This window comes from Pleurodeles waltl, chromosome 6 (assembly GCF_031143425.1).
Source record: "Pleurodeles waltl isolate 20211129_DDA chromosome 6, aPleWal1.hap1.20221129, whole genome shotgun sequence".
NCBI lineage: Eukaryota > Metazoa > Chordata > Amphibia > Caudata > Salamandridae > Pleurodeles > Pleurodeles waltl.
Genome location: NC_090445.1, coordinates 887,996,840 through 888,013,487, shown reverse-complemented (window position 1 = coordinate 888,013,487; position 16,648 = coordinate 887,996,840). Strand labels below are relative to the sequence as shown.

Genomic DNA, 16,648 nt, shown 5'->3' with positions numbered 1-16,648 from the left:
TTTTATGCCTCTTTTCGATTGACTGATGCCTAAACAGACAGGACCTTTTCTACATGCAGGTTTTCACATAGCTTTTCCCATTTTTCCAAACCATCTATTTTCAAAAGCAGCTAAGTAATCAGCATTGTTAAAGGATGGTATGGATCTACTGGCAACAATAGCTAGCTGCCAGGGGTCAAATGTTGCCCATTATCGAAAGGGTGGCTGTGAGTGTAAACACTAGTTCGTGGCGCTTCATTACCGCTCAGAAACATACTGTGTTATTACCATACTGGTTAGCAGGAGACATTTGTACAATAGCTTACCCTACAGAAATGATCCCCTCATCAAGGCTCATTGGAAAATGTGATTTTAAACCACTGTGGCGAGACCGTGGCTGAGGCCAAGACTTAAGATGGCACACCTTCTTTGAGCTCCCAGACTGGTGCCTCCGATGCTGCCCGACACCATTATTTTGCCTGTGCTATATGGGGGCTGGAGATGGCCGCTGCTGAGACCGGAATCAGAGGGCCTGCGAAGAGCCACCAAGAGACATCCTGGAGGGCAGGGCCTGACGTGAAGTGGCGCGGGCTTGCCTGTGGTGCAGTCAAGACAGTATCCTCCAAGATGCTACAGACTTGAACTCACTATGAATAACACACATCTAGTTTTCTCCTGCTACCAGCGACAGAGCTATCTTACTCCTGATGTCTTAACCAGGGTATACTTCTACAAGGTTAAGTAAGTAGTACTGAAAGCGATCAGGAAACTGAACTCTATCCTTTCATGGCGACATGGTCCCACTATTTCGGAACTTATCAGTTTTAACTGTAGCTAAGCAATGCAGCTTCAGAGATGTACTGCTCCATCTACACAAGAAGAAAATCCCTTACCACTGGGGCTTACCATTGCCACTGATCTTTACTATCGACAATAAGCAGGTCACTGTAGGGTTTCTACACAAAGCCCAAGTTTTGTTGCACATGGACCTCCTGCAGCAGATGATGGGGACTGGCCAGAAGCTCCAAGCTTATCTAACACATCCAGATGGTAGAAAATCCCGCAACAACCCATAATCGGATCTTCTCTTGATAGATATTGACTGATGGCACTGCGGATGCCCTTGCTGTTGCCTTGGTGGCTTAGGACTGCATCTGAATGCCACCTGCATGGTGGCATATTTAGAAGTGGCTTTCTGGCTTTCACAGACACACAGTGATATCCTTTGATTTGTGATTTAGGTGGTCGGAGACGGGCCCTGGGTCCGACTCTGGAGCAGCCCCTTCCCTTTGCTGATGGCCTTCTTTTGGCCATTATATGTTGTTTCTTTTTCTGTTAGTATCAGTTCTCTCTCATTGCTTGGTTCTTATTCTATCGACGTTGTTTCACATCCCATGTTTTACTCTAGGGCGTTTGTTTATTCTCCTATCAACCATTACAGGGTTGTTGTGTACTCACAGGGGCTGGTTGGCTGCACATTCCTGATCCAGGCCCTCACATACATTTTGACGTTGGCGGTTTTGAGTACATGGCCCGTCTCTCTAGACAATTTCTCAAACTCAAAAAAGTTTCATTAAACATACAGAGGCTGAACTCCCCAGTGAAAAGGAAGGGACTTTTAACATGCCTCCACACTAAGCAGGTGGATGTAGCCATGCTTCAGGAGGCACGCCTTTTACAGCCTGATGCCAAACAGCTCCATTCCTGTAGGTATCCGCTTCAATTGCATGCATCAAATCACACTAAAACCAAGGGAGTAGACTTTCTGTTCAGGCGTGACCTATCCATCAACCTATATTGTACATATTTAGACAAAGAGGGTAGGGCGTTGGTTGTGAGGGTGCACATGGGCACATGTCCCTTCATTTTCTTCTCCATCTGTGGCCCCAATGATTACAAGAACGAGTTTTATGACTCATTACTCCCACAAATAGAACGGTTTGCTATGAGCTATCTAATTATTGGGGAAAGACTTAAATGTGGTTCTAAACCCAGAAGTCAACCGTTCAGTGGCACGCTACAACACATCCGTCCCTAACCCAAAGAATGCTAGACTTACACTTCCGAGATATGTGGAGAGAAACCCATAGGGGAAAAGGACAACACCTTCTATTTTGGTGTACACAAAACCCACACCGACTGATTGATTTCTTCCTAACTTCACAGTCCCTTCAGTCAGCAACCCTCTCTACCACCATTGGCACTCAGACCTTGTCTGATCACGCCCTGCTGTCCCTTCTACTCAACGCAAGTGCCCTCTGTCAATGACCTGCCCCCAACCACTACTTGGTACATCAACAAAATTGCTTTCTGGGTTTTGGCATTGAGGGACTTGATACAAGAATCTTGAGTTCTATCACAAAGATAACAATACTTGGGACAAATCATGTGTGACCTTTTGGGATGCGACCAAGGTGGTATTACGGGGGAACTATAAAGCACGTGTCCACCTTCACCACACTGTACAAAGCTAAAAAGGCAGATCTGGAGAACCACCCGGCCAGGCTTGAGGCCCAGTACAACACTACGGAATAACCTAAACTATATAGGGAGCTGTGCTGTGTTCCTGGAGAACTGGAGCAGTTGCACATGAAAGATGTAGCTCAGAAGTTGCTTTATGTCAAGCAGAGATATTATGAGAACGGGGACAAAGCTAATAGGCTGTTCGTCTATAAGTTGGGCCAGACACATACATGGCATCATACTTAGTCCATTAAGGATTATGACAGCAACATTCACAGGTATACATTGGAAATCATTGAGCTCTTTATGTCCCACTACTCCATACAGTATCAGACTCTATCCCCCCGCTGATGTTCATAATCATTATCTTCAGGACTTTAGCTTCCCTCATATAGAAAGCACACTCCTTTAGGACCTGGAGAACCCCATATGAAGTTCATAGTTATTAGCTCAAATACCTTGCAGAGGAACGCATGGTATGACTCAGTTGAGTGGCTTTTGCTAAAAACAAAAATGCATAAAAAGGGAAGTGTTGCTTTTGGACTATTGTTCTGCACACTGCCACACCCACTGGCATCCAACGTAATGCAACTGATGTTTATTAAAATGCAGACATATAAACATAGAGTGAGCTACTTACCCTTGGTACTGCTCTTTCTGGTGGATACCCTCTCAAACCACAGAGTTTATTCTGGTGCCAGACTGGACCCGAAAAAAACATGTGGCTGCCTGGCAGATATCCATCACTCAAGCACCCTCGGCTAAGGCTTTAGAAGCGACCTTAGCTCTTGTAGAACAAGCTCAAAGGTCCTCATGAAGCTCTTTCATAGCCAGGGCACAGTACCTTTTTTGCACAGAACAATTAATCTGGATAAGGTCTGTTTCTGGGCCAACATTCTCTTCTTTTCATCCAAAAACCCCACAAAGAGTTGGTCATCTACTCTGTGCCCTAGTTTGATCAATGCAAAAAGTAAACTCTCTGTTGGAGTCCAATCACTGAAGCCCCTCTTTCTCCTAAGAGGGATGTGGTAGTGACAACAAGCAGGGAGAGTGATAGATTACCTCACATGGTAGGGCAGTTCCTCCTTTGGTAGAATGAATGCCTGAGTCTGAAGGACAAATGTGTCTGAATATATGGTGGTACATGGTAGCTGTACTGACAGCAACTGCAGGTCAGTGACACAGCACACTGGAGTAATCACAGCGCAGAAGATAGCCTTAATGTTCAGAAGTCTCAGTGAACAGCAGTGTGTAGGTTCAATATGTGCACATTTACAAAGTTATACTAGGTAAAGGTTAAACTGCAGTATGACGAAAGGCATATGAGGAAGCATTTATCTGAGCAAATTTAGGTCTGATCACGTAAACATACAAATGCAGAGAGGGCTGACAAGTAATCTGTAACATTGCCCACAGCAAGGCCTTTGTGTGCATAGAAATGATAAATAAAAGTACATCAGAAAGTTTAGACTGTAGTGTATTGACCCGATTATCCTTGCACCAGGCTGCAAACTTTACCCAGCATGCTCTTGAAGCAGATCAAAACCACTCCACTGGTACTGCTCAATCTCTACACATGGAGATCTAGGGTCTGAAGATTCAGGTGCTATACCCCGCTCTATTGCTGTAACAGTAAGTCCCCCTGCAAAGGTAAAATGAGCAGGGGCCGAATGGTAGGGCTCAGCAGCTAAGAGTTCCACACTCTCCTAGCCAAGTCCACGGCTATCAAGGTGATAGGAGCCCGATCTAGCATAGCCACCATCATTATTTGGGTAAGAAACAGCAGAGGTAGGAATGTGTAGAAGAGACAGAAGTCACATGGAGGGCATAACACATCACACAGGGAGCCTAGAGATAGAAACTGTAGAGTGCAAAAGTATTGACATGTGCTCTTGATTTTAGCAAAACGTTCTACCTTCGGTATGCCCCAATCTGTGAAAATGCCTTGAACATCTCGGGGTGCATCCGCCACTCATGATCAGGCTGATGGTATCTGCTGAGTTCATCCTCCCTGGCATTGAGGGATCCTGCCAGATGGTTGCCTGTCAAGTGAGACTCCTTGAATGTCCGATTGTGGCCACAGGGTCAGTGCTTCCTGGCACATCACCCGTGACCCCACACTACCCTGCTTGGTACTGTACCACATGGCATTTGTGTTGTACTCCTGAACTTGCAAAATGATGCCGTAGATGAACTTGAGAAAGCCCTTGAGAACCATCCGGATGGCACACAACTCCAGATGGTTGATGACGCCCCTGCCTCAACGGTGACCACGTGTTTTTGATGTTCAACTTGTTGAGGTGTCAACCTAGCCAAGGGCTGATGCATCTTTCACCCCCTGAGATATGAGTGGGACAGAGAGACCAACCTGCCCGTCAGGTTGTTATCCTTCATCCGCCATTGAAGGTCCCTGGCCAGCCGCTTATCCTGACAAGGTAATGTTGTTCAAAAAATGCCCCCATTTGTTGAGCCCTAGAGGGCCCTCATGTGTCAATAGGCATGATACACCAGAAGGATATATGAGGTAAGGAGACCAAGAAACTTCAAAACCATCAAGACTGAACCTAGGGTGAGCCTGAAGCATCAGAATCATACCCTGAATGTCACTGACTTGCCGAAGGAGCAGAAAGGCTTTGAATGCTGCTGTGTCCAGGACTGCTTCTGTAAAGGGATTCCTCTACACTAACAGCATGAGGCATTTCAGCTTATTGACAGAGAACTCTGGTACAAAAGTAGCAGACTGGTCATTTGCAAATGGTCCGTGACTGAGTGTGATGAGTCCATCTTCAACTTCTAGTGGTTGAGGGGCAGGAAGACCTGCACTACTGACCTGCAATGCTGGTTTGCAGCCACTGCCATTACCGTTTCGAAGACAGTTTTGCCAAAGTGAGCACAAAAGACAGGACGGCGAACTGAAAGGTTTCTTTCTATGGGTTTCAGGTCACCAACATTTTAGGGTTAGTGGAAGTGACATCCCATGTCCTTTGACACCAGTGACATCAAAGAAAGTGATGTCATATAACTGTAGACCTGCTGTCATCATCACCCCTTTTGTCTCTTCTCTCAACTGTCTATTTTTTCATTGTCTCTGTCACCTGCCTTTCTCACCTGCTCTCTCTTTTGCACCCCATCTCATCCTCTATCTCAACTGAGTCTTTCCATATTTTAGCCATATTTATTTCTCTCACCTGACCTTCCTACGTGTCTCCTGTACACGCAACTGTCTCCTGTCCCCCACTTCCAGGGCCGGCTTTAGGCTAGTGGTGCCAAAAACAGTCTTTTTTGGCACCCTCTCCACCCAATGACCACTTCCTCAGATTCCCTCACTACCACCTGGCAAGTGTGCCCCTCATCTCTCCATAGCCCCCTTTCACATATATTCATTTGTTTTAAAGCACTTGTAAAGACTGGCTTTACTAATCCATTCAGCTATCCACATAAAATATAGTTCTGTTCTTTGCAGCCGGCATATTAACCCTCTATGCTACTTTATGGTGAGTCAAAGCTGCAGCTAGACAAAACTCCCATCTATCTCCCTAGCAGGAACATTAATCACAAGAGGTAACTTGACGTTTTATTTGCTTCCTGAAAGCTGGACACACAAGGAACTTTTCAGCAGACGTTTTTAAATCGCAAATTTCATACGTTATTGCTAAACACACACCCCTGAGGTCAGCACCCCCCAATCCAGGTCAGCACCCGGCGCGGCCGCACCACTCGCATTCCCCTAGAGCTGGCCCTGCCCTCCTCTCTTACTCTTTCTCACCTACATCTTCCCTGTTTGTCTTTTTGTGATTTGTCTGCCTCCTTATCGTCACTTTGTCTCACTCTCCAACTGGTATACCCATTCTTCCATTCTGCTTTGTCACGTTAACACCACTTTCTCAACTGTATCAATTGTTTTAGATGTCACTTCATCAACCTCCTCATGTCTCTCACCTATGCTTCTAACATGTATCTTTATTGTATATATCTCCTACACCTGTCTCTTCTCTGTGCTGTTTCTCATTTTCTCGGTCACCTCTCACAAGTCTCCCTCCACTCTCCCCATCTCATTCTCTCTGAACACTCTCAGTAGTCTCTCACCCCTCTATCTGTGACACATACCCCTTCCCCTCTAACCACCCTCTTTCTTATTTGTCTCCTATCTCTGTGAGCCGTTTCTTTCTAATAAGCCTCACCTATTTCCATCTGCCCCTCAGTTGTTTATCACTCCTGTGTCTCTATAACTTTTCTCAAACTTTCCTATACCCCTCTCTGTCTCCCATAGCTATCTCTCTCTTATTTGTCCCTATATTACATTACTCATAACTATCATCCCCTCTTGTCGGTCTTTCCCTCTAATGCAGAGATTCTCTAACTTTCTAATGCCCCCCCTCCCCCCCCCCCAGGTGGAAAAACAAAATCATTGGGCCCCCCTCAGAATTTTTCACAATTATTTTAATAAGTTGGCAATGTTTAAATATGTCTAGACTTATTTAAGCATTGCAGTTAAGTTCTGTTACCTTTTTAAAAATGCAATAAATTCTCTTCTGCTTAAAACAAAGCACTGTTATCTGCAAAATGCTTCTTTTGGCCAGAGCCTGACGCACCCCCTGGGATCACTTGGCCCGACCCCAGTTTGAAGACCTCTGCTCCAATGGTTAGCTCTTTGTCACATGCCTATGTGTTTATCACCTATCACTTTTAACTACATCAAATTCTTTCACATCTGTTTATATCTCTCACATCTGTCTCCTCACCTGATGTCTTTAAACCCTCTCTCTTACACAAACCTCTGTCTTTGTCTGTCTGTCACCTGTCTCTATCAAGTATCCTCTACCTCTATTCTTTGCATTATTTTTCCCCTCACAGTTGTTACACTCTAACCTTTCTCTCACCTGTAATTATTGCTGTCTTCATTTGCTCACGATCAGTAGGAGGAACTTAGAGGCCTTTGACAGGGTTCGGGTCCACTTGTAGGCTAAATAATTGTTTCACAAGTGTGTTTGCTTAGGTCTGGATGCTGTTTAGAGTTTTAATGCCTCCTCATGCACACAGTATAGCTGAGGGGCAGGTAAAGCTTACAAGGCTCACTAGAGCCTTGTTTAGCTTTGTTGTGACACTGCTCTTACAAACTCTGAGGCCAAGGGTTGCATGGACAATGCCAAGGGTCGCAGGAGTGAGGCCAGGGGCCATAATCGTGACCCCCTGACAACACCTAAATGATGTCCATGTTTCCTTCCCCATGATGAGTCAGATGAAACATCAGTGCAGGACAGGACAGGACAAGAAAGTATGCATCCTGAAAGTCCAAGGACACCATCCTATCCCTGGGCCATGGTTAGCTTCTGGAATTTGTCCTTCTAAAGAAAAGTGTTCTGGAACCAAAGATTACAAATCGGCCTGAGCTGACTATGTTTTATGGGCACAAGAAAAGACTGGGAGTAGCACCAGCTGCCTCTCTCATCTGTCTCTGATTGCCCATTTATCGAGCACTGACTAAATCTCTCTGGCAAGACTGGAGGCATGTTCTTCTAAAGAATGAGCAAAAACTGGAGGGGGGACTATGTAACCTGGATAGACAACCTTCAGTACCCACTGGTCTAAGGTAATTGCACAACAGCTGGACAGGTAGAAAGGTATCTTGCCCACCACTGGTCTAAAACAACTCCCTAAGCGGGAATCAGTGTGGTTTGGTGATGGCCGCAGTGGAAGAGGAAGATGAGGACTGACCATGTTGTTGGTTTTGCCTCTGCCACAACCATGCCTCTTGGAGCCCCTATATGGGCTGAGATGGCTGCCTCTGGCGATGATCCAGGTATGACTTGAATTGATGGGTCTTAGCTAGCAAACCCAGAGAGCGAGCTGAAGCATGGTTATCTTTGAAGCACTCCAGACCTGAATCCGCCCTATGTCCAAACAGCCTAGTGTCATCCATTGCATCTCCATGAAGAATGCCTGTATGTCACCTAAGAAACTTGTGATGCGTGTCCAAGCATGGCGATGAATAACCATACTTGAGTCCATAGCACAGCATACAGTCTGTGGTATCCATTCCAGCCCACAAGAGGTTCTTGCCGTATCCTGTCAATTGTGGACCATACGCGCAAATGTAGGAAAGCACCTTTTTTTAACATGGTTACTCCCCACCTTTTGCCTGGAATCTGATGTACTTTTGACTGAATGTGCGCTGGGTTCCTGTTAACCAGGTCCCTAGTGCCAGATCTCTTTCCCTAAACTGTACAATGGTTCCCCCAACTGACAAATCCTTTAGCACCCTCTGTAAGTCCCTAGCAATTAGTACCACAGGTACCTAGGGCCTGAGGTGCTAAAGAGGGTCCCTATTAGCTGCAGCACGAATTGTGCCACCCTAAGGGACTCCTCACCAAGCATATGAAAGGCTGCCATTGAAGGCTGCGTGTCTTGGTGCAGACAAAAGTGAAAACACAACATGGCACACAGCCTGTGTGCCATGTCCCCTAACACTGCATGCACTATATGTAAGTCATCCCTACAGCAGGCCTTGCAGCCCTAAGGCAGGGTGCATTACATTACATGTGAGAGCATATCTGCAAGAGCAGATATGCCCCTGCTATGTCTTTGTTAATTCTCAGACATAGTAAGTGGCCTGGGAAGCCATTTTAAATGCATGTGCTGTACACTGGTCAGTACGAGTTCCCCGGCTACATGATGGCTTCACTGAAGACAGGAATGTTTGGTATCAAACATCCCGCATTAGTGATGTCTGTGTTGGATTTACCAGTACATGCACCCAGAGGGCACCTTAGAGGACCCCTCTGAAACCCTACCAGCCTCTACTTTGCTACCTAACTGGTTTCTGCCAGCCTGCCCAGAACAAAAGCCTGACTGGGAAAGAGGTGTAACACCCCCTCCCTCAGTATGACCTCCTGACTGGCCTTCGTAAGGCGGCAAGCAGAAAGGGCTGCCCCTTCGAAATGCAAATCTGGCTCCTCTCATGGGAGAAGAAGCCACCCTCCGTCCAGAGCAAACTTAACTTCTGAACAGGTGGAAAAACTAGCTAGTCAGGTAGGCATGCCACCTCCAAGCGATACCACCCCTAAAGTGGGCTACTTGGAGCTGGACACAAAATTTTAGAGGTAGCCGTCTTTGTGATGGCATACCTCGGAATTCTGGGACAGGGTTATGCCCACTTCCCACAGGAAGTGGTCATATAGGGGTTGTAGTGGCCCCAAGAGTCTGTAGCCCATTGGTTACTACCCCACATATCCCTAACGCCCATACATTCAGTATTAAGAGGAGCCCCTGGCACTAGAGAAGCAGATCCTGACGACCTAAGAAGACCAAGGCCACCGAAGAGCCACAACAGCAGAAGAGGAGATAAGAAGCAGCTGACCTGGTACCAACCCTGCTGACCTGTCTGCATCCCTCATTGAAATCTGCACCAAAGTTGACTCGTCCTATGACTCCAGAAACCCGGGAGGACTGCCTGCCTTTAATAAAGACACAAGACCTCCCATGAACAGTGAACCTGTTCTTCAGCAAACTCTAGAATAAGGGACTCCAAAGCCACCTGGATCCCCCAAAACCTGACACCTGACATCACCACTGCGTCCGCCATCTCCGACCTGAGTTGAAGTGGACCACCGGTGCCAACAAGGTTCCCCAGCCCTCCAGAGTCTGAGTTCATTGTGGTTTCACCCCTCCTGGATTCTCGGACGATGCCTGCAGCCTCTGCACTCTGCCCCCTCGTCAACGACTACTCTGTAAAGAAATCACAACACCTAAGAACACCTCTGCACCAGTCGCCCCTGAACCGTGGTGAAGAGGATAATGTGCCAGTCTGTGCCCGACCATCGTGAGGCCTTAGCCGTGCTGTTGGTTCAGTCCGACTGGCCTCTTGGCCAGAGCCTGCAGCCTCTTTTTCGCACTGACCGTTCTCCTTTGAAACGCATTGGGCACCCCACGTTTCTTGGTAACCTGCAGCCGCTCCCGTGCCACTGGTGGTGTACTGCTGGTGCTGCCTTGAACCTTGCCTATTCCTCACCTTAACTCCTGGAGATTGGTTGTGTAAGTTGCTGTACCTTACCTGTTTGCAGAACTTGTTTTTCCTTTCATAGGATAACATTGCAGAACTCAGAAATTGCACTGTGTCCACTTTTCAAAGTGAAGAGAATTCCTATTTAAAAACGTATTTACCTGAACGATTTTTGTCTGATGCCTAAACATATATAAAGATACTTGCTATTTTAAAAAATTGGTGTGGATCTCCATTTTGTGTCTCATTTATTGACTATTGTGTTTATTTGTGCACTCCTCCGTGTTAAGCCTAAGGCTGCTCACCACACTACCCCTAAATAGAGTACTTTGGGATTGCATAGCAAGCCCTGTCCACTTATTGGGGACCCCCTTGACCCTTTACGTGGTATTTACAAACCACATAAAGGGCCAGCTTTTGCGGGTTAGGTAATAATACCTCTTGATTTCTGGATGTGTAGATAAAGTCTGCCTTCAATATACTGAGCGGCCAAATCATTAGCTCCTTCTTTATCATCCCACCCTGTGGGACATCATGACATTTCTATCCATTTTTGCCTGAGCTTCTAGACACTGAAGGTACTACACTGTGGCAGAGGGGGGTTTGGAGAACCTTATAAAACCACTGTCTGTGCCTTAGTGATCTCATAACCATGCACTGACTGAGATCTAGCCATATAGACCCAGCCAATTATATCTACTTTATTTGGCAATCTCAGTTTATTACTACCCACAGCCAGTTACACATTCAACAACCTTTCTAGTTAGCCAATCTCTTACTTAGATTTACTTTCTTTTGGCAACGTCGATCATGAAAGTGAAAGGACCAGGACAGATTCAACCATGTAGTCTATACCCTGAAAAAGTCCTGTATTAGGGATGAATTACATATTGGCTGATTGCTGTTGTGCTTATCAGTATTCACAAATTGAACTCATTATTATTGCATTCAATATTATTGAAGAATTATGCCTCGGTCATTCATTGTAATACATATAATTGATGCTGAATTATATCAATTGGAATGAGGAGCGAACGGCTCTTTCTGGTAATGGAGCATATTGTTTGTGAGCACCTATTTGCAAGACATTTATCAAACTGATTACTTTAAATCAATTGATACTGATGTGCGACTTGATCATACCTATCGTTACCATTGTAATAGATGACTTTGAATCATGCTTGGATCCAAGACACTTAAGACATACTTCATTTGAGAGTGTAACTGACATCTGTTTCCTGCAGACTTAGCATGGTTTGAAGCCTGTAGGTTTCAGGCAAGACATCTGTATTGCTCTCACTTGAACTAAAAGGACACAATGCCAAAATAATTCACCACTCGTAGTCTAAATAATGAATTTGTTAAGGCACTTCCCAAATATCAAATAAAAGTCATACAAATATATGAGAACACGCTTATGGAGTCCCTCACACAAAATGGAGTTGATGGTCAAATGAAGGTTAAATCTAAATAGCATTACAACATCCCTTGCACACTGTCAAGAAAAGCAACATTTTGGAGGTCAGTAAAACACTGACAAAAGTTCAGAAGTGGAGCTCCAAATCCAGATTAAAGAGTGCAGAAAAAAGGGTATTGACATGAGTGTGCAATGGCAGTGCGCAAATACGGCTCCACACCATTGCTTCCCAGAGGCAGGCGGGATCACAGCGAAGACCAATAGCGCCACCTTCAAGTGTGACCCCAATGCTAAAAAGTTTCCAGATTCATTATGGCACTTGAGGAAATTTAAAAGGTGAGGAATCTGCAGCTAGAAGTATCCATGAGAAAGTTCACACAACAATGAGGCGTGCCATTCCAAAATTGTTTGTCTTTTGATGGTGCAGTCATTAAATTCAATTGCATATCAAATGTTTTGGGGAGAATTCCTTCATCTTAAACTTTCTACATTTTAACAAAGAGCAATCTTCTCCTTGCCCCCTCCCTCTGCCATGCTTTAGTTGTGTATTTCGTATGCAAGATTTATCTTTAACAGAACGTATTCTAATGTTTTTCAGCCTGGATAAAATCGCTGAAAGAGAAATGGCAATCCAAACCAGTGTATGTAGTTGGAAAAGCTACTGCTTTGTTAGGTGAGTCCATGCATGATCTGTCTTATCAAATATAAATATGTCTACAGAGGGTATCTTGTGATTTCTTTTGTTTTCAAATATATGATATTTTGTCTTAAAATATTAATAAGTAAGCATTCAGACGTATGAAAATATCCATGTTCCAATGAGCAGATGGAGAAATCAATCCAATTCAATGTAATATTTATAAAGCACAATGATTACCTTGGGTTAGGGTGTCCTGGCGCTAAGATGCAACACTGGTACTGTGAATTAATTACCAACCAGATTCTGGGAATCAATAATGGTCATGCACTTAAGGAGTGGAGGTTAGGTGTGAGGACATAGGAAGTAATGTGCAAACTGACATGCAAGGGCATTATGTTTTGAACTGAAAAATATTGTAAAGAAGGCTGATGTTTAAAGATCGATTGGTGCAGAATGATGCCCAACAACAATCTTACAGCCTGTTTTGGATCAGTTGCATGTGGTGAAAGGAAGTCCAGCATTAAGAGCGTTGCGGCAGTGGTAGGTGTACCATTATCACTACCTGGATAACTGTCTTACTATGCTACTTAGGAAGAAAATATTTTCTGTAGTGCCCTCAGCACTGTAATGTGGGACAGGTGTAGTATGATGGAGTTTATGCAAAAGGCAGTCACCCTCGAAGTTTTTTTTATTTAAATGTCTTTATTGGCATTTCTCTTTTCCATACATTAACAATTTACCTTCATCGTGTTTCGCCCCTATGGGATAGGCATAAAGAAGGATTTGTACAGTAATTATGCAGCTGCATCAAGCACAAGAATGTGACAAAACAAGTACATCAAAGAGTGTCAAGGCAATCCATGGTATGTTGTGTGCCCAATTCCAACTGTAGGAGCGACAATATCTGACATTGGGTTTGTTTTCACAGCTATCTGTCTCTGATAAACTGTATATGGGGAGGGCTATTGTTGTCTAGTGAAAGGAGCTCGTTGTGATGAAGTGGTAAGAGAAATATCAAAGGTTGGAGCCATTTCAACTGAAATAAACTGTATTAAAGAAGAAAATTGATCAGTGTTATAACCAACTATAGGGTCTCTGGTGTTAGGGGCTGTGATCAACATTATGGTAGTGCAATGTCAGCCTGCTGAGAGAGGTGGCATCTGCCGGAGGCTTTCAGCTTCAGTCGCCGTGTGTAGCATGCAGAGTGTTGTGTCATGAGGTGTAGTATGGATGTGAGTTGGGCACTAAGAGGTAATGGCTAATGGGGGTCTTGGTGTCGAGCTTCCCTACCGTCTCATCTACATTTAATCTCTTGTTCAGTGTTTCCCTCTGATGTTAGAGCTCTGTGACATTATCACTTCTCTGGTCTGACACAGTGCTATTATTTGCGTTTAACCAGGATCCCAATACCTTGCTCCACAAATCTGCCATTGGGCGCCTTCTGATTTCTCATCTATCCTCAAACTGAGGTGCCCTTTTTTCTCATTCGGCCCACCTTATGATATCTTGTACCCAATCGTCATATACAGGACCATTATTCGATTTCCGGGCCATCACGATATGTCGCTTTGCTAGAGCCAGTGCCAGGTCTGGGAACCTAGATCCCACCATCAGTTTCTTGGGTCTCAGGAAGATACCCAATAGGCAGACCTCTATATCATGTGGATATTGCACCCAAGTGTGAGGTGCAACTTGCGTAAAACCGCTGATCAGAATACCCTGAGACGGGGCAGCTCCAGGTCATATGGGAAAAATCTGCATCCAGCTGTATGCATCTGGGGCACCCCCATAGCAGGTTCCTATATGACCCGGAGTCTGTGTGAGGTGAGGTAGGTCATGTGAAGGAAGTTAAATTTAGTATATTTGAGCCTAGTGTTACGGGATATCCTTTTGGGGTGCATCACTATTTTGTTCCATTCTCTGTCCGTGAATTTCTTCCCACAGAAATGATCCCATTTAGCTCTCAGGTCAGTCAAAGGTTGGAGTTCCTCGTCGCTTAATGCTCTATAAAAACAAGTGACTTGTCGATAAGAAGTACCAATCATCAGCAGTAACCGCAGAGTATCATGTGTCTTGGGCTCTCCCCTTCCACAATGCAACAGGTCCACGAACATTCGACGTAAAGTTTTGTAATTCAGGAATTGGCCACAGGGTAATGCATATTGTTCCATAAAATCACCCACGGGCATGAGCATCCCCATTTGGAAAACGTCTCCTACAGATTCCAATCCAGCGGTAGTCCAAGCAGTCAAATTTGCTGTGGTACACAGAGTAACCGGGTTACTGTGGAGGAGACCAACCAGTGGGATCGGGGGGGTATGTAATCACCTTTAGGTTTCTCACTTGGCATCTTTTCCAGGTGTACATTGCCACCTTGAGTAAAATGATGGAATGCAGGATATTTACATTGTGACTGAGTAACTTCGGCAGTAGAAGGTCTTGGTAAGGGGCCAGGCCTATGTGATCTAAAGAACTACTGTGTGAATCATCAAGCCACTTCGAGATCCACTGCAATTGTGCGGCCATGTAGTATAGCTCAAAGTCCAGCACCCCAAAGCCCCTTTCATCTAGGTGGTGCCGTAAGGTCTTTAGTGACACCCTGTATGTACCTCGTCCTATTTCAGATCTCACAGCAGATATCTGAAGGTTTACAAAATAATACAAAAGGCAAAGGAGAACTACCATTTTAGACAGAGCAAATGGTGCTGTCAGGGATAATCTCAGTGATCTCCAGAAGGAGATATTACCCTTAAGGAACTTATATGCCATCCCCAAGTTCCCTTCGTTTAGACTGTCTACTGTGTGGTAGACATAGATGCCCAAGTATTTAAAGGAAGAGGTTTCCCACCTGAGACCCTCAGGTAGGTCTTGTGTGCACTGTGCACCCCTGAGATAGGGGAATAGGCAGGTCTTAGTGCGGTTTAATTGCAGTCCTGATACCTCCCCAAATTCCTCAAGATGTGCCACCACCTTATGCGCCCCTCTCATGCCTTGTGCTATGTACAGTAAAAGATCGTCCACATAAAGCTAGATAATGTGTTGGAATACATCTATTATTATACCATCCCCATTGCCTTCTCTGCAGAACAGCGCAGCTAGGGGTTCTATGGGTTGGGCGAATAGTAAGAGCGATAGTGGGCAGCCTTACCTCGTCCCTCTATGGATGTCATGTTTGGAGGAGATCGTATTCCCCGTCCTGACGCTTGCGATCGGGTCAGTGTAAAGCAGTGTAGCCCACTTAATCCATCCCTCCCAAAGGTCCATCTTTTGTATGGCCATAGTTAGGGAATATCATCAAATGGAATTAAACACCTTTTCAAGGTCTACCCACATGAGTACAGCGATTGGCTGGTTCTGGATATCCGGTTGGTACAGGACATGGAATAGCCTGCATATGTTGAGGGCCGTGCTTCTATTCAGGATGAACCTATTCTGGTCTTCGTGAACTAGATTCTGCACGTACGGTAGAATTCTATTTGCCAGGACTTTACCTAGAATTATAAAGTCCATATTAAGCATGGATAGTGTTTGTAAGGCAGTAGGGGCCACTCTCAAGATGGTAACCTTATTGGGAAAGAGTTGTGTTGTAACTATCTTTCTTATCCTTTTGTTTTTCACAAAAAAAGATAAGTTACAGAAGAAAACATGGAGTCCATTCTGGGTGGATGGGGGGATAATTTGTAAAAGTATCTTGAATATATAATTTTAAGGATAAAAATGATACAATTGTAAGGATGAAGAGATATAATTGTAAGAATGAAGTGATGATGTTGGTACTTTTGTCCCTGTAAACTCCTCATGTTTGTTTCCTTTTTGGCAACAGTTTCTGGGCCCCTGATTATGCAGGTTAAGAGAGCACCTACAATTGGCCTCTCCACCCTGTAGTTTTAAGGGGTAACACACCTTGCTCACTTTTGCATGAGCCTTGACTGGTTTGTTTTCAGTATGCTGGAAGTACTCACCAAGTTTGTATACTGGTGGGGGTTGGCCAAGCAACATGGCTGGTAGTACGTGAGCCCCAGAGCTCCTGTTCAGCGAGTTATGAAATCCTGCATAATCCTTATAATCTCCTCTACAAACTGCACCCTGAATAGATGCACACATAAGACCGGACACCTAGTCACTGGTCGAAATTAAGGTATCCTGTGGC

The 16,648-nt window shown here is 44.9% G+C and overlaps 1 protein-coding gene across 10 annotated transcripts in view; it reads left to right on the top strand.

Annotated features, from left to right (window-relative positions):
- Positions 1–16,648, top strand: part of UROS (uroporphyrinogen III synthase) — a 450,422-nt gene that overhangs the window by 320,563 nt on the left and 113,211 nt on the right. For all 10 annotated transcript variants that reach the window (XM_069239701.1, XM_069239705.1, XM_069239706.1 and 7 more), the window contains one exon: positions 12,457–12,531. In XM_069239701.1, coding sequence (XP_069095802.1) covers positions 12,457–12,531 — 75 coding nt within the window. The remainder of the gene's footprint in view (positions 1–12,456; positions 12,532–16,648) is intronic.